This window comes from Eulemur rufifrons, chromosome 8 (assembly GCF_041146395.1).
Source record: "Eulemur rufifrons isolate Redbay chromosome 8, OSU_ERuf_1, whole genome shotgun sequence".
Lineage (NCBI taxonomy): Eukaryota > Metazoa > Chordata > Mammalia > Primates > Lemuridae > Eulemur > Eulemur rufifrons.
The window spans coordinates 77,680,350-77,708,151 of record NC_090990.1 but is presented as its reverse complement, the minus strand read 5'-3'; the positions used below and the strand labels follow the sequence as shown (position 1 = coordinate 77,708,151).

Sequence of the window (27,802 nt, the reverse complement as noted above, 5' to 3'; positions counted from 1 at the left end):
TTGTAGATGTGTGGGTGTGTTTCTGTGTGGCATGAGCCAATTAATATTTTTTGAAGCTCAATCCAGAGTAGAGAGGAGGTAAGAGTAGAAGCTGGAATACCAATAACCTGGACCATTGTGGATGCACTGAAGATGGAGAATGAATGATTCAAGATCTGTTTAGGAGATTGACTCCTTAGAGCTTGGGAATGGATTAAATGAGGGAACGAGGATAAAAGAGTCAAGGATGATTCTAAGGTTTCTATTTAACTTTACAGTTTCTCATAATAGTAATATTTGATTCAAGAAAAATGTATCCATTCTCTAGTAAATTCCAGGATCTGGAAGGTAATCTGCTGGCTTCTTCAAGGAGGCCTTCCTTAACCACCCAAGGTACCCATGACGCAGTTATTCTGTACTATTCCTCTTTTATCTTCCAAGCAGGCATCATATTTTGCTTACTTGGAGTATAATCTTCATGAGAGTGATGTGTCCTCTTGAAAACTATATCCAGAGAACCTAACACAGTGTCTGGCATGGTGAAGATGCTCAATACATATTTGTTGAATAAAATGGTGAATGTACTAATGAAAAAAACAATGATAAAGGGGAAATAACTGACTCCAAGGTGATCACAATCTAGCCAAGAAGATGAAGGAGTGCCATAAATGCCTTAATAGAAATAAGTATAAGATGTTATGGGAGAAAAGGGGGGGAAAGGCATCTAACTGGGGGAGAAAAGGAGAGAGATCTGGAGTACAGATATCCTCAAGGAAGAAGTGAATATTTTCTGGATTAGGACCAACCCTAAATGAAATCTCTCCCGTCTCCCCAGCAAGCTCTAGAGCAAAATATGAATAAGCACCTCTGCAAAGGAGCTTCACATTTTAGAATAATGTTTTTCTTAAATAGCCATCAGAATAGATTGTCCTGCAAAATTACAACCTTGATTATGTACCGCCTACAGCACTTGCCACTTGCCGCTCCTGGCTGTAGACATTTTTGCTTGCCTCCCTGCCCCGCCCCTAGGGACTGTGAACTCTCAGAAGACCGGTGCCCCTGTATCCTCCACGGTAGCCCAAAGCCCTGCCCGCCTATTTGCTGACGGACGAAGGAACGTCTACTCCCTCATCCCTGAGGAGTTTCTGAAGATGCGGTTGCCCCTTAGACAATGCTGCTTCTGCGGGGTTTGTGCTGAAGGAAAGAAAAAGTGCAATGTGTTACTTGGAGCGCCAATAGTTTTTATCTTTAATCCTGGGGATCCCTCACATCTGGCCCCTCCTGCCTGGGTGAGCCTTTATCAGTAATAGAGCAAAAGCCAGTCGCCAGTGCAAGGCCCCGTTCCTTCCACCCGCAGAAGGAAAACAAGCAGCCAGGCTGAGGTGGGGTGCTGACTGGACGGCGGAAGGCCGGGCTCTGCGGCTCTGCACAGCGCGGGAAGCCGCAGGGCCGAGCGCGCAGCCCCGCCCCGGGGGCGTCGCCGCCCCGCCCCGCCCCGCCCCCGCGCTGCCGGCCTTCGCCTTCGCTTTCCTATTTCCACTCGCGCTCGGGCGTGCTGTTACTTCGGTCTCTGGTTGGAGCCTGAGGACGCAGGGAGGGTCTGTCCGTGGGAGACTCAAGACTGTAGGCACTGCCATGGCCCCTGTGCTTAGCAAGGACGCGGCGGACATCGAGGTATCTATCAACTGCGCGCCGGCTCCCCCGGGCGGGAGGGAGCCCAGCTGGTCGGTGCCCGGGAGGCCTCAGTGGCCACCGCACCTGGGAAGGAGACGCGGGAAAGTTTCTCCCGCGGGAGATCCGAGGGGAGACGGAGAAGCGCTGCCCCAGAGCCCCGCGTGGGCAGGCGGGGAGAGAAGTGGAGGACTTCCTAGTACTGGCAGGGCTACCCTTAGTGTTGAGACTTGTTTACTTCTGAGGGGATTTAAGGAAGCCTGTCTTGTCCTGCCCTGAGTGGCAGTGACTGAAGAAGCACGGGAGTTGGGGAGAGGTGGACTCTGAGGGATAGTGAGCGCCCACTTCCCACCCATTCTATCCCCGCGCCTCCCTGTTCGCCTCCTATATATTGTTTCTGGACACCTGCCCATTTCCCTCACCACTAATTGCTGAATCCTGCTATTTGCAAGGGTGAAGCATAGAAATAAAAGAAGAGCGGTGCGTCAGCTGTAGCGGTTGCCGCAAGCCACAGTATTGTTTACGAAATAATTTAACGTGGGGAGGATGGGACAAAGTATTGAGAACACGAAAAATGCTGTGCCCTCAGAAAAGCGGAAGTAAACTGTATTTTTCTCTCCTCTCAAACAGTTTTTGATTTCCTCTTGCACTCTGTTTCTGTAAAAATGTCATCTTTCTTTCTGTGAATAAGGTCCTACCTGAAACAACATGGCCATTTCCTTTGAGTTCTCCCTAGTACCTTATGTATGCGATAAGAAGGATTTAATTATAAACAGTGATTTTAGACATGCTAACCGAAGGTCAGGACTTCTGAGCTAAGACAAACTGCTTGTTAGTTTTTTGTTTTTTAATTCTGTTTTGTTTGGAGCTTTTCGTTATTTCAGTCTCCTGCTCTGGTAGAACATGTGTGTGTGTTTGTGTTTGTGTGTGTGTGTATTTTTTTTAGAAATAACAAAAAATTTTCTTTCCTCAGTGTTTTTTTGGCGGCTTAAGTAAAAGTTTAAAACCACCTGTTTGAAAATAGCTGCTTTTGCAGCATTTTGCCTCTGTTGTTGATTGGAGAAACTTTGTACTCTGGAGGAAGGTGGTAGAGTTTTCTTCAGGCTCCATACCCTGGTTTGAAAAATCCTTTTAGTAACAAGAGGCAAAGTTTATCATGTGGACTTTGTGTGGACATCCCTAGTTAGTTTAATTGTGGTTTCTCTTGTGGATAGTTGACTTTTTGATATTGATAAATATGATACATTTAACAAAATATTTGTTAATCTGTGCACAGGGTAAGAGATGACTTGTCTTTTTGTATGTTTGATTTAGGTTCTAGTCATTTTTGGTCCTTGTTGACTAACCCAAATCTTTTTTTTTTTTTTTTTTTTTCCCTTAGCAAGTTAAATAGCAAAATTCTGATAGCATTCAAGCAGCACTGATTTCAGAGATCCCTATGTCAGAAGTTGGGGGGTTTTTGGCTTTTGACTGTTTAATTTCACAATGATATGTTATTTGCTTAATTGGTTTCTTTTCTCTGCATCTGTCTTGTAATTGTCTTTGAAATCAGTTCTTACTTATATTCCACTGAGGAAAAAGATGCCAGTGAAACATTAAGTGTCCAACTTAATTTCATATATTATTTCTACCAAGAACATTGAAGAAGCTCAAGGCTTCTTCCCACTCCCCTTGACTCAGTCTAACCTTGGCCTACTTGGCCAGTCTGCCTGATAGTACTTTTAATCTAGAGTGATGGTATTCAAACTCCTTCAGCTTTTATGTAGTCCATGTATGCTACACTTTAATCAGTAACATCTTTCATCACACAGAGTGCTTTACTCTTCCTTCAAAGTAATACCCATGATTCATGAGCTAAAATACCATGAAAGAGCATGAAATTAATCATTAAAATATAATGCAGTGAGGAAAAATACATTAAGCCTAGGGGAACACATTCAAGCATAGATGTCTCAGTTGATCCTACTGACTTACTAAAGTTCATTTTTGTGTTGAAGAATCAGAATGAAATATGGAGGCTCAGTTTTCTATTAAATTTGAATGCTTTCCTTGAACAAATTCATTAAAACCATTGTCTAGAGATTGATCTGTGATCATTGTCTTAGCTTCAAATGCATGGAGAAACAAGTAATTGTTTAAAAAATTGTTGTTATAAAGTATATAATAAATAAGATAAGAACACATTGACAAATATGAAAAATACTTGATAAGTATGAAAAGAACAGAAGGTGACAACCAACTATAATAGTGATTTAATTTTCCTTGTGAGTTACCTACATAACCTCAGGTTTCAGTGAAGCAGCCAAGAAATATTTTTGTTTCTAGGGGAAAATGTTACTGAGTTATATATAAAGGTGCTTTGAATGATAGTTCTATAATTTCTAGCCTAAATCCAATATCACATAGGGATTTGAAGGGTTGGGAATATGGAAAACAATCAGGTCACCAGACTCCAGAGTGGAATATCACTGGCCTTGGAGATAGGCGTAGAAAGGATGCATGACTTGGTAACAGAACCTTGCTTATCTACTCAAAATTGTTGTCGTTGTAGTAGTAATCATAGAAGTTGTGTGAGAAGTCAAGTTGTGTTTTTTTTTTCCCCCCAAACACATTAATGAGGTTTGGAGCCTGGCCTCTGAAAATAGCTGCCTTGGATTGAGGTCTAGCTTTTCCCTTTTAGCTGTGTGACTTTGGGCAAGTTACCTACCTTCTCTGAGCTGCACTTCCATAATCTGTTAAGTAATGAAAATAATAATAGTAAGGACAATATACAAATGGCACAAGTTGACAGCTTCTTGTCAGGAAAAAGAACAAATATGTTAAGCAATAAAGATAAAAAATATCTTATTCTTAGGAAAATCACTGCCAATGACATAATTAATACACTAAAGTCCATTAACAACAATTATATATTTTTAAAAGTTGTTTTCCTATGTGGGCTTACAATTTGGATACAGTCTGAATTTTGTCAAGAATGACTTTTGAATACAAACTCTCCTAGGAAAGTCCAAAGTTTCTGTGGGACATTGGGTACTTTCCCTGCCTCGGCAATAACTTCATAGTACTTCTTCATTTAGGTTGAATTGGTGGCTGGTATGATGTCAATATCTGCACATTTAAAAGCAAGTGAGAATGATTTTGGAATAGTTCATTTTTGTTCAATATCTTGTTCCTCTCCACTGGCAAGGATAATTGAGAATAGACTGTAAAATTGCATAGCTAAAGGAAAATGTACTCAGTTGCAGCAAGCTTTTAACTATTTGAATGCTAGTAATTTTGATAAATATTTACAGCCAAATCAAGTTGCTATCAACCACTCTATTGCTTCCTTAGTCACAATTAGAATCGCAAGGTCCTTTCCTTGAATTATTAGTTAATGGGTGTTAAGGGGTTATAAACTTATTTCACTTTTAGTTTGAGTAAAAAGGGATCTGTGTCCATTATTCACCAAATCAAATGCATTTGAATAAAATAGAAATGGTTTCTGAATTACTGATGTTATGATGTCCATTCATTTGAGAAGGTAATTGAGAATTTTCTGTATTTATTAACTGGGAAAATGAGATTAAAAATGGTAAATTTGGAAAATGGGAGCATAATGGAAATGTATTAGAGAAAGTGAATTTTAAGAATTTTGAAAAAAAAGGAAAAGTGTGGGTTATAAATTAGCAGAGATGGCAGAAAAAAAAAATTCAGAACACCCTTTATCATAATTGATTTTGCTCCTGGGGAAAGAAGAGGGTTATGGATCCAAAGGAAAGAATAAGGATTCAACTCTGTAGAAGCCATGGGTTATTTATTTATTTTTATTTTTATATTTTTCCTGAATGTATAAGTAACAGTCATTTCTCCTCTCCTTTCTTTTAATGATTGGGCACCACAAATATGGTGGAAATGTAGTCTTACCTTACTGAGGCTTTTAAAGCCTTTTATTTTTTTAAACTTTTAAAACTTATTTTGTGAATTACAGTTGTTGAAAGTATATTTGTCGTACTTCTTTTAAGCTATTTTGTGGTCCATACTTTAAAATGTTTCTACTTTCTAAGGAGTTCAGCTGGGTAGTGGAAATGTGTCTAATTAACTGATTTGAAGAGTCACTGATTCCAGTGATAGCTCCTTGTAGTTTTAAGGTACTACATATTTCTATGGTTGAGCATTTTCATATGCATTTCAGTGTGTTTTTTTTTTTTTTAAAAATTCTCTCTTGAACATGAATTCAGATGACTAATTTTAGTAGTTTAATTAAAAACTGTGAGATCAATGACTAATGATGGCTCTATCACTAGGGTGATTTTTAGATTGGATCTGCTTAATCTTAATGATAGCAGATAGTGTTGACTGATTGCTTAATTCTAAAGTGTGCTGGAATTCAGTAGCCTCCTCTCTTATATTCTGGAGGAAAAGTCCACATTTGGATAGCTGAATATTAACAGTAAGGAATTAATAAGAATACTAAGATCTGGAGTCAAAATGCTGATCCAGTTATAGAAAATCTTTAAGCAATCATACCTTTCTTCAACATACTGCATACAACATTTTACCAAACTCTGTATAAACAAACAACCCAAGGGCTGAAAACTAGACCTCCCAGTAAGGTAAAGATGTCTGATTACTGTGGGAGAATTCTAATAATTAGTATAAATTTAAGTTACAAAATTTGGAACACCAAAACTAAAAGACAATGAGACAAAAAGATTTTCATAAAATATCATGACAAAGAAAATCTGAGGAGAGATATGATGCAATCCAGCCTTCAATGCAGCTAAAAAGGAAATTGAAAAGTAGGATTGATCAATTTCCTTTTCTACATTTTAGCTCTATAGACACATGATAGTTATGTACCAGAGACCTGGACAGTCCTTAAAGCTGTCAAGAAAATTTATTTCCTTTCTATTATACCTTAAAATTATTTAATAAGGCATTCTAAGATTATAAATTTGTCTATAATCAGGACTTTGATTTCAAATTTTATGTGTTTACCTTCTCGACTTCATTTGCTCTTAATCCACCGTATCAAGACAGAAGGTTTTCTTTGCCCTTAAATATCAATACTGTGGGTGTTCACTGATATCCTGCAACCAATTATACTACTGAGATAACTCTTAATAGGATTACATCCTTCCTGTGGTTTATAATTATTACTGCTTCCATTGCTTTTAATTAAAATGTTATACTCATAGATATGATATGTCTGCATTCAACTCAATATATAAATTTTATTTTAGGTGGTTCACCACAGATATATATTTATTGATATCAGTAATTAAGTACTTTTGTATGAAGTTATTTATTTTATACTTCCCAAAATAAAGCTTCATTTTATAGTTAGTACCAAGAAAAAAAAAAGGCATTGTATTAAAACAGACCTGGAGACCTGGGTTCAAATGCTGGCTCTTTTATTTTTTAATATTTATGTGATTGTTGTCAATTTCTTTCCTGGACTATCATTTTGGATATCAAATTGGATCTAATCCTATGTATTTCATGCAATAGCTATAAAGATTGATTGGAGTCATGTACATAAAAAATTTCAGATGGCATCTGTTACATAAATATATGCTTTTTTAAGTGGTAGTACTTATTTTAAGTATTATTATTGCATCCATCACTATGTGTGTTATATAAATGCCAATTGGCTGGAATTTGCTTTAACTCCAAGAATTAACTGGTGGTATTGAAGTCTGTTAGAATCAGTGAGGGAGGGGTGAGTTAATAAAGTGAAAAGAATTAATAGAGAGGCTTATTAAAGATTCATAAATGTTACCAGTATGCATTATTAAAAAGTTACTGAATTCCATTTGTCAGTATTACAGGTGAGATGGGTTTTCTGAAATTTAGTTCAATTTGAAGAAACCCATTTCATTTCATTTCTATTTAAAAATATGTTTTTATTAATAATGCCCATTGTTATTGCCAGCCTGCTGATATATGACATAGGTTTTCCCCATGCAGGATTATCCACATCTGTTACCCAGGGAAATAAGATTCAAATCTAGGGCTGACCCTTACTTTTTTACTGTAACATACATATGACTTGATTCTTTGGTGTTTTTCTGAGTGTTTTTGAGACTAGATTAGGTTTAATGCATAGGTGAAAATTAATTTTTGGAATTCTCATTCACATTTAGAAGGGATATGATACTATTCTGAAAAGAAATTCCTGCACAATTAAAACAAAAAAACCAAGATATCTCTTTGTACTAACCTATCTTCTCTCTAAGCAAACACATTAGCTTCAAAGACAGTTTTTCTAGTCTTAAAAGCATCTCCCAAACATACTACATTTGCTTATGAATAACTTTCTTAACTCCTAGGAAAGAATAAGTTGGAAATCGACCTATTTTGCACCAGGAAAAGGTAAAGGATGATCTTTTTGAAAGATGACTCAGATATTAAACTTTTCATACTAGTTATAATAATTTTATTTCTTTGAGAATTTTAGCTTGGCTATAGAATAGCATGCTAGCTACCTCTACCTCTATCATAATAATTAAAGGGACAATCTGCGTCCCTACCTCCCAGGTGCTTGGAAATTGATATTATAAGTGCTTATGAATGTCCTCTTGTGGCACTCCTGACTGGGCCACTTTGAAGAAAAATCTCTTCATCAATAATTAAGCCCCAGGGCCACTTCTCAGGGGACCCACACAAAATTACATGTCAACTCCAGGCCTGATTTATACAGATGGTGATCATGGATGCAGCCCTGACTGTACCCCTTCCCCCCATATTTTATTCTCCACCACTCTCTGCTAGTTCTCCTCCACCCCACCCCCAAACCCTCAATACTTTTACGTCTCTCCTAAAACTTCATCTATCAGTTTTCAACTGATTTTATAGTACCTACCCAGTATTGACTAATCTAAGTAGATCTTAATCTTTGTGAGATTCTTTAAGACTGATTTTAAAAGGTGACTATAGTAACATGTTAAAACTTTAAAAATGTTAGTATGCCTGATGAAAAGGTAATGTGAAAATCTTCAGCAAAATAATAGAAGAGAATGTGTATTTACTATTTGCTAATTAAAATGAGTACATATCATAAAATAGAGAGTAAGCTTGAGAATATTTTTGCTCTACACGTTAGATCCCTTGCTTTCTGACCTTGTGGAAATCATTCAGCCACTGTGAAGAGTTTGCTGATTCTTCAGTGAGTTTCCTATTGATCAGACTTTTAAGGATGGTTTGAAATAAAATATGGCAATTGTGAAATTGTTTGGACATGTGACCTGTGTGATCATATTAAGGAAATGCAGAGGTGTTGTCTTAGCTATTTGATTTACATGCTAGGTAGGATTAGGTGTACCATTTATACTGGCTATATGGATTTCTTATACTTATTCACCTGATTTTTTAACTTCCTTCCTGCCTACCTGCCTTCTTTTCTTTTTGAGTCAAATGAATACACTAAATTTAAATCTTGCCTAAGCAGAGAGAAAATGTTCAATCCTACTATATTTGGCTGGAGTTCTCTGTGAGGGTGATTTGAAATTAATTAATTCACATTTTTCTTGAATAATATTGTCTTTAACTAGAAATGAAGACCAGAGATTCAAAAAAGTAGATGGAACTCTCTAAGCCAGTTTCTCCAGTGTGTTTGTTGGTTGATGACTGTCAGTGAAAACCAGATCATACACAACGGGGTCTACAGAATTTATGTTATCCTTCTCTGACTCCTTGTGCCACAGTGACCTGAAAGCTTGGAGGCCTTCTTTCAGATATTCTTCTGTGCCAAATATTGAGGAGTGCTGGAGTATAAAATTTGAAATCTTCCATAATTCAAAGAAAGGCATTCAGTTCTTTTCATAGATCCCTAGAGCTAAAGCATGGCACTTTTCAGAACAAAGTGCTCCTTTCTGTTCATTAACTTGTATTACATTTATTTTCATTTCTCTGATTTAATTTTTAAATTATTTTTCGTGATCATTACAGAAGATTTAAAAGATGCAAAAATAAAATTTTTAAAATGACCCCAAACAACATAGTCGTATCATCCATCCCAAACCATCCATGCTGGTATTGGTGTAGTACTTTTCTTTTCCATGCATGCAGTATTTTTTCCCCTTAATACTTTTAATCACATAAATTTTATATTTGCTTTCTTGTCCTATCAGAACTATGTCTTCATATTCTTATTAACTTTTTAAACAGGTGTAAATAGTAGCCTAAGATTCTTTGTGGGTGGAGATACCAAAATTTACTCAAGCCTCCCTCTTATTCTCAGACATTTCCCTCATTTTTTTAGTAGTCAGTTATTAAGAACAATTTTTCTGCTTAAAGCATTGTGTTGAAAATATACTTGAGATGGTTGGCATTGGTGATATATAGTGCATTTCAGTTTAGCCCTTCTCACCTACATGCTTCAACTAATTAAGCATCTTTAAAAAGATGTTTTATAAAGGAAAAGGGGGCCACTTTGGGATGCAAGGACAGAAAGAACAAAATGGAAATGGAACCAATTACCCATTTGCCTCATTTTCCTGATACTGCTTCTATGTTATAGAACACTCAGGCATCTGGATGTAGTTTCCCTTGTTGTGTCCTTTTGACCTAGTGCTGATTCAGTTCTTCTTTCTAGGGCATGGCTTGACTGCCTGCATGGTTCCTTCTTTTTTTTCTACACTGGGAAAAGAGGAAGAGTAAGGTCGGACCTTAGGTTGTTATCTTGAATGGAACATTCATATATCTCAGGTTGTTATCTTGAATGAATAAATGTAATACTAACTGCAGCTGTCCCATGTGATGTAAACTTTTGTATTGTCCCAGCTTCCCCACGCCTCCCCCCAGGACCAAACCACTCTGGCAGACACCTGATTCTCAAAGGATTCTTTTATCCTAGCCCGCCTTTATGTTAGAAGTATGAGTAGTCATGCATGTGCATGTGTGTACACCTAAGCAGATGTGTATGTACAGTTTTTTTCTTTTTTTTCCTTCCTGGTACTCAGGTGGAAGAAACAGTCTATAAGTGTAACTACTTTTGATTTAATACATTTTTTTCCACAGTGACAAATTTAATAAAGCAAAACATACTTCTGCTTTGGGTGTTTTAACCAAAATAAATTTTGATTCATGCTACATTTTAAAGCTAAAGTTTATTTGCAATATGAACTTCAAACATTCATATGCTTAAGGCTTTGTCTTTTTTGAAAGAGATAAAAACATTTTCAGAGCAAAATTCATAGTTCATGAAAATTATTGCCCATCACCCCCTCTGCCCCAAGAATTGACAGTAATAAACAAAACTTTAAAATATCCTTTATACTTAAGATCACAATATTACAGTAGAATCCTAGAAGGGAAATCATCATTGCCTAGTGTGACTATTTTAAGGATTTTAAATATTTTCAAATTGTTGTCCAAATGGTACTACTAATTCATATGGCTGCTAGCAATGTATGAATGTGTATAAAATGGTACCCTTCCTAGTGTTAAAAATTATTTTTATTTTTTAAATAAATAATTGAAAACTTTTGTCTGGTTTAATTTGCATTTGTTTGAATGCTGATAAATTTGAACTTTTTTCACATTCTTAAATAGTTTATGTTTTCTTTTAAACAAATTATTTTAAGAGAAGTTTAATGTAAGAGTAAAATAAGAAAAAATAGAAATAAGAAATGTAAGAAAAGTAGAAATGTCACAGATTTTTAAGAAAATTAGATGCTAATGAATCATAAAATCCCAACAAAATTAATGCTACTTTAGAAACATACAATCTGCGAAAACCAACCTCAGATAAATTCAGGAACAGCAATAGGCCAGTACCCTCAGTCCATTATAATATTTATTGATGATAAGTAATGAATCACTATTTATTCTAATTATAGTGAAAGGACAGCATAGAGTATTAGCTAAGAGTATAGGCTCTGGTGTTCATATCTTAGCTCTGCCACTCACTAGTTCTGACCTTGGTAACTTAAACTTTCCTTTTCAGTTTCCTCAGTGTAAAATGGGTATAGAAATTGTACTTAAATCATAGGCTTGTGTGATAGTTGAAGGAAATACTACATATTCATCATTTTTAATATTCATCATTTTTAATAATTGCAATATGTGGCAAGTATGCAATTAATGTTAAATATTAAAATATTAATAATGACTCCAGTGGCTTTTCTATCTCTTTGCCAATCTGTTATTTTAATCTTTTTAAAACACAGGCATTTACTCTGACTTTTCTTTTGTTCATTCAAAAATATTAATTTCTTACTATGTACTAGTCATCAGTCTAGATTTTAGAAACATATTTGCAAACAAGACATAAAAGTTCTGTAATCAATAAAGCAGTAATCAAAAATCATTAGAGTAGAGAAATGATAGGCAGTCTTTTTTTTAAGTGTACAGTAATTTCAGATAATATGAGCGTTGGTAAAAATATGCCAGGATAATGTGATGCAGAATGATTAGTAGGCCCTCCTTTAAATGTGGAAGTCAGAGAAGGCCTCCTTGTGGAGGTGACATTTGAACTGAAACTCAGAAGACCATAAGGAGTCTGCCAAAGGCTTTTGAGGAAAAAAAGAAAGGAAATTCAAGAGTTGGGGTTGAACTTAGTCTTGGAGGCGAGAGGAGAGGGTGATAGGTATGGGAGGATACAAATATTATAATTAATGACATTAAGTTTGAAAACCCTGTTAGATATCAAAGTAAGGTTATCACATAGGCAGCTGAAATGGGCTTTTGGAGATCTGTAAAGAAGTCGTAGCTGGAGATAGAAGTTGAGGAATTGTTTATATAAAGTCTTGGGACTGAGTAAGATCATTTAAAGACAATATAGCTAGACAAGGGACTAAGGATTTAAGCATGAGAAGAGGAGGAAATGGCCAAGAAACCAAGAAAGGAGGAAGGATGTACATATAGTTAACTCTCTTTACTGCTGTTGGGATGGTGAGATGAGGGCATGAAAGATTCCTTTTAATTTGGTAACATGGAGAAATTGTGAGCTTGACAATAACTATTGGGAAAAGAAACCCAATAAGAGTGAGTTGAGAGAAAATAGGAAATAAGGAAGTGAGACAGTGACATTACAAAACTCTGGAACAAAGGTTTGCTGTAAAGGGGAACACAAAAATCGGGAAGTAACTGGAGGGGTTAATAGAACATGTACAAATGTTAATAAAAGATGCAGTAGAAAGAGACACCAGAGTTGAAGCATGTAGAGAGGATAATTACTTGTATAAATGGCTTCTTTGGGTGAGAGGGAATAGAATTGATAATATAAGCATTAGAATAGAAGAGAAGACAGAGAGGCGGTAAATTGGGTGGTGGAAAGATGAGGAAGTTCCCATCCGATTGTTTTTATTCTCTCAATAAGAGTATGAGACAAGCTTAGTAACTGAAGGTGAAAGGAAAACTGGATATAAAAGAGTTGAAGAACAAGTATGGATAGATTTTCTGGAAAGTGGGAGAATGAAAATAATAAGGAAGTGTAATAGCATTTTTAGGCGGTGTTTCTTTTCCATTTGATATTTGTGATCAAGAATTCAGCATGAGAGCAGTGAACATAAATGTGGATGTTTTTACAGCCACTCTTAACTGCTCCGGCTCAGTTGAAGAGAAGTTAAAGAGATGGACTTACTTGGGTTAAGGTTTACCTGGGCAATAAAGTTGGAGTGAGAGGGGGGCAGGGAATTAAGGGTGTTGTGAAGAAGTTATGGTGGATGATGGAAGCTAATCTGAGGAAAGTCTAAATAGGAGGCTGAGATGGGCAGCCAAACACCAGTGATGTACTCCATGGATTCACTATTTCAATGAGGGGAAAGAATTGTTGGAAAGTGGAAGGTGTGGGAGATGAAGATAAGAGTTGTATGTTTGAAATAAAGCTTTTGGAAACACCACAGTAATTAATAATGACAAAGTCAAGAGTATAACGAAAGGTGATGGTGGCTGAGGTGGTGTGGAAGGAAAAAAGTCAGTGATGGTGAGACAATCGAGTAAGAGGCAGGTGCTGAATGAGAGTCTGTTGAAGTCATTAAGACTGCTGTGAAAAATAGAGCAGAGTGGAAGACAGGGAACCAGATGTTTAATTCTCACTGAATTTGGGCAGTGGGTAGTGTGGTGACCAAGGGGTTGGTAGATGACAGGAACACAGAGTTATAGAGAGAGGAACACAGAAGAAACATGTTGTGACAATACACAAGAAAAGACAGCCATATAACTACAGAGATAATGATTGGAGTGATACATTTATAAGCCAAGGAATGCCAAGAATCACCAGCAAACACCAGAACCTAGAAGAAGGATTCTCCCCTTCAGGTTTCAGAGGAAATATGGTGAGGCTGACAGGTTGATTTCAGACTTCTTACCTCCAGAATTGTGAGGCAATAAATTTTTGTGTTTTAAACCACCAAGTTTGGATAATTTTTTTTTTATGGTAGCCCAAGGAAGTGCATACACATTTTGGTATGAACTGCAAAGGAGCCAGGATATTTGTGGAAAGAAGGAAGGAGAGAAGGAAGGAGGGAAGGAGGGAGTAAACCAGGGAGGAAGGGAGAGAAGGTGAGGTACAGGGAAGGGAGGGAGGGGAGGAAGATGGCAGATACTTTGTAAGTAGGAATAGTGAGACTAGGGCTATTTAACATTTGTTAGAGAAAGTCTCTATTATTACAAATTCAAGTTCATAATTTAACAAAGTCATTAGGGTTAAATATCACAAATATTCCAAGGAGTCCTAAATACATAATCAAAGTCCTAGTTCTGCTACTTTTAAATTTCCTTATCCAGAAAATGGACATCATGATCCTTTGTCTACTTTATAGTATTGTTTGGAAGAAATAAGTAAAAAACAAAGAAAAATGTAAGCTGTTATTATCATGAAGTTATTTAATTTACAGACATATACAGGCCTGATATGAGGGGGAAAGATGTTTATTATCAAAAAGAACCAAGTAGATACATTTTAAAAATCCACACTAAAAATTAAATAGAGCAGTCCCTCTTGATTGGTGGTTTCCTTTTACTAGGTTTCAGTTACCTGTAGTCAACCGTAGTCCAATTCACAAGTTTTAAATTACATGCTGTTCTGAGTAACCAGATGAAATCTCGGGCTGTCCTGTTGTGTCCTACCCTGGATATGGTTCATCCCTTTCTCCAGCATAGCCACGGTGTACATGCTCCTGGATTGCTAGTCACTGAGTAGCCCTCACCGTTGTCAGATAAACTGGTGTGGTATTGCAGTGCTGGTGTTCAGGTAACCCTTATTTTAGTTAATAATGCCTGAAAAGTGCAAGAGTAGTGATGCTGGCAATTTGGCTATGCTGAAGAGAAGCAGTAAGATGCTTCCTTTAAGGGAAAAGGTGTAAGTGCTTGACTTAATAAGGAAAGATGCTGAGTTTGCCAAGATAAATGGTAAGAATGAATTTTCTATCTCTGAAATTCTGAAGAAAGAAAAAGAAATTCGTGCTAGTTTTGCTGTCACTCCTCAGACTGCAAAAGTTATGGCCACAGTTTGTAATAAGTGTTTTGTTAAAATGGAAAAGGCATTAAAGGCAAGTATATGTAGAGTTCGGTACTATCTGCAGTTTCAGGCATCCACTGGGGGTAATGGAATGTATGCCCCATAGATTGGGGGGAACTACTGTACATATTTTTCCAAAGCTTAAGTTACCAACAAAATATAATAGATTATGCCTTCATTCAATTTTATAAGTAATTGTGAAGTACTTGCTTTATCTTAGAGACTACATTAAGTATCATGTGGGGCCTGGCTAGAAAGATAAATGTATCTCCCCTAAAAGTTTATGATACAGAACAAAAGATGAAGCAAATTCACTAAGAACTATAAATCAAGACAGAAGGAGATAAGGGATGGTTCAGAATTATTGTGTCAGAATTAAAGTATGTATGTTATAAATTCATATTCATGCAGCTTAATCTGGTTTTACATTGTTATTTTGATTATATTTAATAAATGATAATAAATAAATTCCGATAAGTTTAGTTACAATCTCTCCTCACCTTCACTTCCAATGTCAAGTAATTCAGGGGCCAGAAAATGAGCTAAGTGATCTGTTTCTAGGGACAGGTGGAGGAAGGCTGTCCTGGCTGAAATAGATCAGATGTAAGATAGGTGTAACTATAGGAGCTGGCAGAGTCAGAGTTAACAGGGATGATTGTGGGTCTGTGTACTCACAGCAATTTTTTTTTTTTTTCTGGTGCTCTACCTAAGAACATGTTTTCAGTCTTAGGAAGATGTATCAATTTCAGAAATGGTGAAACCAAGGACATTGAAAGGTTAAATGGTTTGATTAAAGTCAGTAGTGAACTGGAAACTAAAACCTATGAATATGAGCTCAGTTTTACTTTGCTGTTTATTCAGACATTAAAATACATGACATGAAAATTAGGAATCATAGAAGTGGGAAATCCTTCAAAACTTATCTCATTTTTTTCTGACTGTATGCATTCACAGAATTTCTCAATAAGATGTTTAATATTCAGTTCTTCAAGGAGTCCTTCACATGTGTAAATGAAACAAGGTATGATGGTTTCTCATCCACAGGCCAGATGGCTGCAGTGGAGAGAGCTGATGAGATATCATCAATCACTTCTCTACATCATGTCAACTGACCAATTTTGCCCTTTGCCAGGCTACTTTGACCTCTGAAAGTACAGAAAATCTATTTGTTGGAGAAATTAGGAAAAGGAAATAGGCAAAATGGACTACAGGACTGGAGTTGGTTTTTGGATTCTATATTTCTTTTTTTGTCTTGTCTTTAAAGTGTTTATATACATTTACACATGTGTTATAAAACTTTGATTCACTGCAGACCTCTACTGAAGGGCATTTTTCTTTTACATTCTACTTTATAACAATAATGATGTCACTGTCAAGACAACCAGCTAATATTTGAGGATTAAAAAATGTAATTACAAGCGTATGATCTAAGGTTAATTTATATTAGCCTAACCCTTGCCCCTTTTGTATCTTTAGTCCTGTATAATTTTGAATTAATTATGCTATAGTGGCAAAGACTTAGATGTACATATTGGGCAATTATAATTTACACTACAGTGTTCAAAATAAAGCTATTTTTGTCTAGTTCTCAGTTAATCTGAAAATGAAATAAATCCAGAATTGATGTCATTATTTAGTTTGTCAATTCTAAAATAATATACTTCCATAAAAATCTATGTCTTAAAAATAAATATAAATTTGGGTTAAAGAACTTTTATTCATTGAGTCAGCTTTCCTAGGGAAATTAAATTACATTGACTATGCAAGTGCTCACGCTATTATTCAAGATCAGTAGTGCCTTTTAATACCCATGGCAACCAATTTGGATTGATGGAATTCAAACTGTAGGGGAGTAGTAATATCCCCAGTGGGGTCTTAGCTGGAATATACCCCTGTTATGAAAGATAGATTAACAAAAGAAAAGCATGTTTATGAACAGGTATATTTCATATATACATGGGAGACACCAGAGAATGAATAGTTCTCTAAGAAGTAGCTTCGCACTTCAGCTTATATAGCAATTTCAACAAAAACCAGTACATTTTTAGAGAAGTGAGAAATCGAGGAAAAGGACTTTGAGTCTCTATGGGTGGCAAATTGGGAGAAATGCAAATAAATGGCAGATAAAGGTTAGTTAGTAAAACTTGTTAACATAAGTTCCTCTGGTATCATTGCCAGGCTGAAAAGGGTGTACAGCTGTCTTCAGTGGTTTACCTTTGTTCTCCCTGGTGAAGTGGGCAGGAATACCTTTTGTCTTCATAAATCTATGTCCTGCTTTTAGGCTAATAGAGGGAGGGCAGAGAGCTCTCCTGTATTTATTTTTTCTTAATTGACTTCAGCTCAACAATCCTTCATATTTGGGGGAAGAACATTTTGGTCTCCCCATTTCCATTATTAATGTATTACCATTGAAATGTTATGATTACCTTTCCATCCAGTGGATCCTGTTTACTAATCTCTGAATTATTCCATTGTTTTAATAATATCATCTTTAAATGTAGTTTAATTTTTTTTTTTTTTTTTTTTTGAGACAGGTTCTTACTGTGTTGTCTGGGCTAGAGTGCAGTGGCATCAACATAGCTCACTGCAAACATCTCACTCCTGGGCTCAAGCAATCCTCCTGCCTCAACCTTCCAAGTAGCTGGGACTACAGGCGCACCACCATGCCTGGCTAATGTACCTTAATTTTTATCAGTGTAGTACATGCACATAATAAACATTACACAACAAACCCTTTTAAGGAACAGCAATGGCACCCTTTCCTATTCCTCCTGGTGGCATGCTGATAAACAACAAAGTGGGAGTTGGGGAAGGGAAGGTACAGAGAAAGGATGCCTTAGTTTGTATCAGTTGCTGATTGTCATGGGATAAATGAATCCTCTGTTGCCGATTTTAAGCCCAGAGAACATGGAGTTGGAAAGAATGTTAACTGTCCTTTCTTCGATGCCCACCACTGATTTCTCCTCATCCCTTTTTTTCTTCTCCTGGTTCCCTTTCTAGGAGCAACACTTTTTAGCTCCTTCTCTTTTCAGTTCATCTGCTAGAAAGATTCAAATTTCTATTCATCTGTCAAATTTTCAGACATTTAAAATTTTGTCTTTGGCCATTTGCCTAGCAGTCTTAGAAAAGTACAGTTTTTTAAAAGGCTGTCTAAAAGTTTAAATTAAGGTTTTATAACACTAGATTTTGGATTTCTTGGTTTCTCTAGTATAGTTTAAACTAATTTGAAGTTACCAAATAATGGCCTTGAAAGTAAAAAAATATGAATTATAAGATAGTACCAAGAAAAAATTTCCAAGGACTAATTTTTAAAAGACACTGTTGATACTAAACATATTGCTATGTTAGTATATAGTTAATGACCAAGGACGTTTCCTTAGCTTTGTCCATGTTAGATATTACTTTGCTAGATTGTGTTTTGCCCATTTCAAGATTCTGGTTATGGTAGAGTTGATAGGCAGAATTGATCCATGAATTGTGAGAAACACTATTTACATAATTTTTAAAAAAATTTTTTTCAAATGCTTTATCTAGCTTCATAACCTGTATTTTAGGGGGCTATAATTCATTTGAATTAAAACTTTCTTTTTCCAATGAAATTTATTATGTTCAATGTAACAAATTTCAAGGCAAAAGAAATCTAAGATATTACATTGTTTATGATATTGTTAAATACATATTGTTTCTAGTCCTTTACATTTTTATTTCACTTTATAGTAAATACATGAGATGTACTAATTGTCTAGTCTTGTTTCCTTAAATCTTAACAAGTGTCTAAATAGAATGAATGTTGCTGACAGTTCATCCTGTTATGTAAATAATTGGCAAACTTGTTAATTTCCATCATAGAAATTCTTCCATTAAGTCAAATTCTCTTCTATGACAGTACCGTAACCCTAATTATAACCTAATATCTATCATCCTTTGGAATAATGTTTATACCTTTGGATAAGTTTAAGTTCCAGGAAGGTTTATAGAAAGTATGGAACCATCCAGTGATGGGAAGGTGCCTTTTTTTAAGCACTTGGAAGTTTTAACAGTTATTTACATTGAAATAGAGAATCATAGCTACTTGTTTCCTAGTGGTTGCCCCATTTAAGAGAAGTCTTAAAAGGTAAATCATTCTGTTTAGTATGCTCCTTTACAAAATATTCTGTGAATAAAATAATAAATCTCACTAGAAGCCAAATGCTACTAATCTGATGAAATTACTACTTATTACACAGCAACATAACTCTGTTTTAAATTTATTTTCAGTAGAATTCTATAAAATGACATCTAAAATGTAAGAAGCTTTGTATTGAAGTCAGTGGTAATTTACTCATCTTTGAGATGAAGAGTATTTTAATGGCAATGACAAACTTTAATGCTTAAAAAATTATTTTACATATTTTGCATACATTTATCTTTCCTGTGGAAATATAAGAAATTTCATTTTACTCAATAAATATGAAACACTGAACTTCTGACCCATTATGCCTCTCACTGGTCTTTATTATTTATATGTCTTCTGATTCTTGTTCTTTTGTTGCTATCATATATGTCTTCCTGTCAGAAGTAGGGTCATAGGCATTATAAAATAGTGGGTAGTTCAAAACATTTGGGAGCCTCTTTGTAGTAATATTTTTGTATGAATGTGGTGATGTGATGGAGTCAGGAGACTTGGTCCTAATCTTGAGTCTGCCTTTAACTTGGATTGTCCTTTCACCTCACTAGGTGCATCTGTAAATGAAGTTCCCTTATGGCTCTTACATTCTAAGGAGATGCAATTCAATTCATTGCAAACCTCCTTTATATTAAGTCTTATACAAGTTACTGGAGATGCTGAGATGATTAATAGCCAGTCTTTATACTCAATAAGCTTGAAGGCTGGTGGGGCAGACAGGCATATAAACAGAAATTTTAGACAGTGTGGGTTTTGGTTGGAATACATGAATTTGAGGGTCTAACAATATGTGTAAAACACTTTACAAATTGATAATTGTTAAACATGGAATCTCTATTATAATTGAAGTAGTGTTACTTGACATTTCTGAGTTGTAAACTATATTTTTGGTACCAGAGCATCTGTGATTTTTTCACAATTAAGCAAAAGTATTAGCTTTTCAGATAAGATTCCTGGACTTAATTCAAATCCAACAATTGAAAGGCACTGGAAACATGCTATATTTCACTGTTAATTTTTTTTCTGCCTATATGTCATTTGTAAGATGACACTAGTATTCAAGGGCTGTGCCAAACGGAAGAGAACATGTTTTCCTAAGCCATTTTTCTATCCCAAATTTTATTTTCTGTGGTTACCATTCTTCTTATGATCACAAATTATTTACATGGGAGGTACATTTACTTTTCTGTCTCTTTATAACCTGTATTCATTGTTGTCAAGTCCTGCTAGAGCTTCTTTAACAGTATTTCTGAGATTTTCCTCTATCTTTTCGTTTCAGCCAACAACAGATAACCAGTGTGTACCAGAAAGTTTGGTAGATGTTGTGGCTAATAGGTAATAGCCTTTCTTCTTCTTCTTTTTTATTTCAGCATATTATTGGGGTAAAAATATTTGGGTTACATATATTGTCTTTGCCCTCCTGAGTCAGAGCTTCAAGCGTGTCCTTCTTAAGTCTGACATATTTCAGATCTTTTTTATGTAGTTATCTGCACCAATACAAAACTGATTTCAGAATTTGCAATGAATATACAACAATCCTTGAGTTACATACATTAAAAATAAATATGGAGCTAACATTATTGCTGCCCATGGAGGAAATACAGAGTAGAGATTAGCAGTATAGAATCTGAAGCCAAAATACTAAAATCTCTGTCACATCCTGAGCAAGTTACTCAACCTCCTTGTGATTTTGTTTACTCATCTTTAAACCAGCAACTATAATATTAATGGCATCATAGGATTGTTGTGAGGATGGCGTTGGAAAACACTTAAAGGGTGCCTGGCATACTATAAGTTCTCATTCAGCATTACATATTACAAACAGTCATCTGATGCAAGAACATTAGAAATATATGTCTATTTTTTGTTCCAAATAAGAGACATTATAAATTTTGAGAAAAAGGAGTTAAACTGTCTTTTTGTTAAATTATGTATTAGACTGAGAACAAATCCTGAAATTAAGTCAGGGAATACTGATAGAGGCAGGGTGTTTTGCATGATGTATCTTGGGAGCACAGAAGGATGTTTTCTGCGGTAGCCTTATAGAAGGGATTTAACACGGACTGGTTGGGAGTGTGGATTGTGGGGAGGGAATTGTGTGCAAGGGATAGTTATGGAAGGTTTCCAAAAAACAGTTTACAAAGGAGCATTGCGTAAATTTTTATTCACATCATTGTGCTATATTGTAAAAAATTTATATCAGTTAAAATGGAGAAACCTATTAGCAGTCAATCAATGGAAATTAAAATGAATCATTTTTTTTTTTTTGTGCTGGCACAACAGAATTTCCATTGATCATTTTTTGAAATGAATAATTTTTGGTTTAGGATTTTTGGCATTTTGATGGATTTCAAGAAATATACTAACTTATGCTGATGTGGTTTCCCATTTGTCTTTTAAGTACCTAAGCCAGATGCTTTTATTTTGAAGTTAATATGTACACTGGTTCTAAGTATTTTATCTTGTTGGTTGGACTATCAATGCTTCCCACACCCAGTTGGCCACCAGAATCACCTCGGGCACTGTAGGAACCACGTTAGGAGGCATCATATAAAACAATTAATAAAAGTGGCTTAAACATGACAGTAATTTATTTCTTTCTAATGTAAAGAAAAGTCCAGAGATACATACTACAGAATATGAAGCACCTTTTTGTTGTGAATGGGTATCTGTCTTTCCACGCTGATATCCCTAAGTTCACCTCCTTGCTCAAGTTGGGAGTTAGAGCTCAAAAGGAGGGAGGAAAGGAAAAGAAGAGTGCAACTTTCCCTGTGATGAGACTCCTTAAATACATCTTACCGCCTGGCACTTTGTTGAATAACTTGTCTTAGCAGCAAGAAAGTCTGAGAATTACAGTCTCTAGCCAAGAAAACTGTGCCTCCCAAAATATAATAGAGGTTTGCTACTAAGGAAGGAGAATGGATGGATACTGAAATGGGAGATTTGCAAACTCTGCCACAGACATTTGTTAAACTGACTGATTCTCGAGGCCCATCAATGGAGAATTAGCAGGTGTACAGAGAAATCTGAGATATATTCTGATGTAGCTATTTACTCAGGAGTATCTGTGATAAGTTAACCATTTCTGCTTTAAAGCCCATGCTTTCATCATCAAATATAAATCTCTAATATCTTCACGTAAGAGTTGTATAAAAGTGAGTGGAGAAATCACTTACTGCCATTTTGAAAAATTTTCCCTATTTTTTGTCAAGGTGCTCTACAAAATTAAACCATATGGTAGGGGGTGGCCATTAAAGTATGGCACTCTTACTCTACTTTTGTATCCACTCAAGATGAAATAATAGGGAATGGGTTTACATTTTGTGTTGGGGGTTCTAAGACTACCCTTAGGTTTGTTTGTTCACTATAAGTACACTCAGGACTTGGAAATTGTATTCATGATTACAGTTTATGATGATGAAAGGGTAGATTAAAATCAACAAAGGTAAAAGGCACATTGATCAAAGTCTGGAGGAAACCAGTCACAAGCTCCCAGGTGTCCTCTCCTAATGGGACATACTTAATTCCACCAGCAATGATGTATGACAACATGTGTGAAGTATGGCCAACCAGGGAAGCTCATGCAAGTCTTTATATTCAGGGTTTCTATTGGGTATTAGTCACGTAGGCATACATTACTGTGTGACTGACTGTAGTTACTCAAGCTCCAGACCACAAGAGAGAAAGGAGATATTCATCATTAATCACTGTTGGTATAAACTGGTCAACTTGTATAGTGTGGCCCAAGACCTTAGGCATAAAAAAACATATTCTTTTCTGACAGAACATTCCCAGCTTGGTTCCCAGAAGTGAGCTGAGGGCCACTTCCGTTTCTTGGGAATGTTCAGAATTTGAGTAATTCAGATCTATCAAGTTAACACTTTCCTGTTTACATTTCTACCTGAAACAATAAAAAAAGAAATAAAATATCTGAAAAAATTATTTTTAAGATGCTGATGGTATCTTAAAGTAATGAAGGGTGGTGATCCCTGAGAAATGGAAAACAAATGAGAAGAGCCCTAATATTTCCCCAGCTTACTATCTTGAGAGAGTTTCTAGGCTGTAGCTCAGGAAGGGGGGACCCATACAGAGCCTGGTGGACTTCATCAATTGAGGAGACTGAGCTGAGAGTCCTGGGAGACCAAGGTAGCTAGAGTTCATAGAACAGAGTAACAGAGAGGACAGAGCTATTCAGAGAGAAACCTGGAGATCTGCAGAGGGTTCCCCATTAGTACTGCACAGAGTAATGGTCAGCACATGAACATGAGAAAATGACCCATGGCTAGGTAAAGAACAATCTGAGAGAACTATTAGGAATAACATCTAGCATTCACATGGGTCTAGGAATAGTGCCTGCTCCCACCAGCCAGACAGGAAAACTTCATGACTCACAGGACACTGTGTACTCAGAAGTTTCTTGCTTCAGTAGTGGGAAATAATTAGCCGCAGAGCAAATGCTGCTTGAGTCCCAACTCACAAATCTTAAAAGATAAAGGATAAAATTGTTTCCAAGTAATTCAACTGTGTCTTAGAACAAAACAGGATATACAAAAACATCTCACACCCAATATGGTGAAATTCACAATTAAATTTAATTTAATTTTCTTCTAATTCAAAATAACCAGCCATGAAAAGATGTAGGATGATACAGCCCATAATCAGGGTAAAAATCAATAAATTGAAACAAATCCAAAACTTACACAGATGTTAGAATTAGCATAGAAGGACATTAAAAGGCTTATTTTTAACAGTTTTCTATATGTTTGAAAAGTTAAGTAGAGGTATAGAAGATAGGAGAACCAAATTGACCTTCTAGAAATGGCAACTACAATGTCTGAGATGAAAAACACAGGATAGGATTAAAGAAAGATTAGACATTGCACACAAAAAGATAGTTAACTTGAGTACATAGCCATAGTAACTATCCAAAATGAAACACAGAAAAACAAATGAAAAGAGTATCAGTGAGCTGTGAGACAACTTTATGTGGCCTAATACACATACAAGTGGAATTCTTTGAAGAGATGAGAGGTTACGGGATGGGAAGACAGAAAAACATAATTGAAAAAATAAATATATAGATCCAGGAAGCCCAGTGAAGCCCAAGCAGAAGAAATATGCAGAAAACTACTCTGAAGAACATCATAATCAAATTGCTCAAAACCAGTGACAAAGTAAGTCTTGAGAGCAGCTAGAGACAAAAGGTGCATTGGATACAGAATAACAAAGGTAAAGTAACAGCAGATTTCTTTTTGGGAATAATGCAAGTGGGAAGAAAGCAGATCAACATATTTAAAGTACTGGGAAACAAAAGCTCTCAACGTGGAATTCTATACCCAGTGAAATTAGTGTTCAAAAACCAAGGTGAAATAAAGACTTTTTCAGACATGCAAAAGCTGCAGGAACTTAGCAGCAGTAGACCTGTACTACAAGAGATGTTAAAGGAAGTCATGTCCTTCAGGCAGAAGGAAATGATACTAGGTAGAAATACGAGCTTACACCAAGGAATACATAACTGCAAAAATAGTGACTGCATAGGGAAATATATGATTTTTACTTATTGTTTCATTAAAAGATAATTGATTTTTTAAATTTAAAAATATAGTGTGGGTTTATAACACATATAAAAGTAAAATGCAACATAGATAAACTTTGAAAACTTTATGCTAAGTGGAAGAAACCTATTAAGAAAAGACCACATACTATGTGATTCTATTTATATGACATGTCCAGAAGAGACAAATCCATAGCATCAAAAAGTATGGTTGCTTAAAGCTGGGGGTTTATGAGAAATGGGAAGTGACTGTTAACAGGTTCATGTTTTTTTCTGGGGAGAGGTTGATGAAGTGTTCCAAAATTATGGTGACTATGGTAATGGTTGCACAACTCCGTGAATATATGAAAAATCATTAAATTATGTACTTTAAATAGGTGAATTGTATGGTAAGTGAGTTATATTTCAATAAAGCTATTATAAAAAAGTACCTTAAAAGAAAAAAATAAAGGCATTGAATGGAATGGAGAGTAGAATTTATGAACAATAGCACAAAGTGTATTGGATAACATGTTCGTTATCAGAGACTTGACAAGAGCAATTCCAATAGTGATAGGCACAGTGAAGACTCAGTGGGTGGTTGAGCATTTCTCTCTCTGTTTTTTTCCTCTCTTAAATTAGATTTATGCATACATTCTTCTGTGAACTATTAATGTCCTTTTTTATTTACCAAACAGCATTTTTATATTTTGTTATCTTGTGTGAGCTTTATATGCATCAGAGAGACTAAAAAGACAAACCCTTTGTCATATTTTTGATTAGTGTGATTGCGAGAGTTCAATGAGTGTCTGGAAAAGGATTCCAGAATTAGCATGGGAAATCACATGTTAATCTCTAAAGTCCATTCCAACTCTAATATTCTAAATCCTAGGGACCCAAAGAAGATGCAGAGTTAATTTTATTCATCATTGGAAAAAAGCCAGTTTAAGTCAACTAGTATTTAATTACAACTGAAGATTTGGCATTGTTTCTTTATATCTTGCTTTAGGTTTACATTTATATTATTTTAAGTGAGATATTTGTGCCCCTAAGTTGGAATTGGTAAGTTGTTTTTGTTAAAAAGAATTGAAATATATTGGTGTGATTTCATACTGCATATTTTCCACTAGCTAACACAACCTTTTAAATGAAGACTATTCTCTCTAGGCATTCAAACAAAGTGCATTAATTAAGATTACAAAATATTACTAAGAGAACAAAAGTGGCTTAAGTAGTAATTATATACATAAATTTTATATTAATTAAAATATTTAATTAATACATTAAACTATGTTTCTAATAGAACTGATCTTATTTTAGATATAGATTTCTCCTCCTTTTAAAAACTTTTCATGATATTAGGAGTATTTATCCATATCAGTAATATCCTTTTAAGTATTATTTTAATATATGCATCATACATATATATACACACACTTATATACATATGTATTTTTTTCACCACTGTAGATAGACCATAATTTAACTTTTCTCTTCCTACCAGGTATTTAGGTCTTTTCCAGCTTTTTATGTTGTGAGTAACAAATCATTCTTTCTCTTAAGGAAGATTTCTTAAAGGATATCCTTTTTATTTTAAAAATTACAATAGAAGCATTTTAAAAAAATACACATCCTTCAAATCCATGATTTCCTACATTTACTTTGTGGGCTTATGTAGCACCTGAGCATTATTCTATGAATATACTTAAATCACTTTATCTTTATTGTTATGTGTCTGCCTCCTCCAGTGTTACAGCTTCTTTTGTTGTAGGGACCATGTCTTTCATATGTTGGAGGTATCTGTGTTATACAATAAAGTCCAAAATTTTGACTCTAGAACATATTAAGAGTGGAAAACAGCCGGAAGCAGTGGCTCACGCCTGTAATCCTAGCACTTTGGGAGCCCCAGGTAGGAGGATCCTCGGCAGTCGGGAGTTCGAGACCAGCCTGAGCAAGTGGGAGACGCCAACTCTACTAAAAATAGAAAAAATTAGCCAGGCTTGGTGGTGTGCGCCTGTAGTCCCAGCTACTCAGGAGGCTGAGGCAGGAGGATTGCTTGAACCGAGGAGTTTGAGGTTGTTGTGAGCTAGGCTGATGCCATGGCACTCTAGCCTGGGCAACAGAGAAAGGAGTGGATAACAAGTGATTCATTTGTTTTCTTGTTACAACCTGTTGCTGACGTTATATTACCACAGGTTGCAAGGTTTAGTTCAAGGTGTTTCACTGCTGCTTCAGCAAGTGAGTTGTATGATTAAGCCCCAAAATGAAAGTGAGGACAACCGTGACTTGTTTTTGAGCAGTTAATGATTATATAGCTTGAAATCTTTGTAACATTTGACAAGTACTGAATGGTGTTCCCTTTGTCCTCTGAAATAGAAAGAAGACAAAGACGAAAACAGAATTCTGTCTGTCCTGCTGCCATTACAGTCCTTTCACTTTCCAGTGGGAGTTTGTTGCTGTTTTGATGACTGTTTTGCTAAGAAATTTTTCTCGGTGACAACTTCTTTTACATATTTTCTCTAGTGAAGTGTTATGCTTGGTTTTGAGGATGGATAAGATATATTTGAGAGTTTTACTGACCAGTTTGATGGGAAAGGGCATATATATTTATAATTATTTGATATCATATCCTATATGTCAAATGAATGACAGTGGCAAGAATTCTCTGAAAGCTCCTGGGTACAATTGAACATAGAGAGAGGACCAGTTCTTAACTTTTGGAGGAAATGGTTCTTATTTGAAACCTAAAGAAAGTTAACATTTAGACTAACATAGAGTAACTGCATCCTAGACTTCTGGCATGATGTAAGCAAAGGTATGGAAATAGGATTGTACATATATTTAATAATAAATAGTTTAGAATGGAGGTAAGTTGGAGGTTGGAGTGGTAGGTGGATACCAAATTGAACTGCAAGATGATGGTTTTTATTAATATTATGTGTCTAATGGAGAGCCATTTAAGCTTTCTCCTTCTCTCTCTTTGTGTGCCTGCACCCATGCGCATTTA

At 35.7% G+C, this 27,802-nt stretch overlaps 1 protein-coding gene across 1 annotated transcript in view; it reads left to right on the top strand.

The window, feature by feature from the left end:
* The first annotated feature begins 1,505 nt into the window (after window positions 1-1,505).
* Window positions 1,506-27,802, top strand: part of DPYD (dihydropyrimidine dehydrogenase) — a 799,420-nt gene continuing 773,123 nt past the window's right edge. The window contains exon 1 of the mRNA XM_069478264.1: window positions 1,506-1,653. Coding sequence (XP_069334365.1) covers window positions 1,615-1,653 — 39 coding nt within the window. The 5' untranslated portion in view covers window positions 1,506-1,614. The remainder of the gene's footprint in view (window positions 1,654-27,802) is intronic.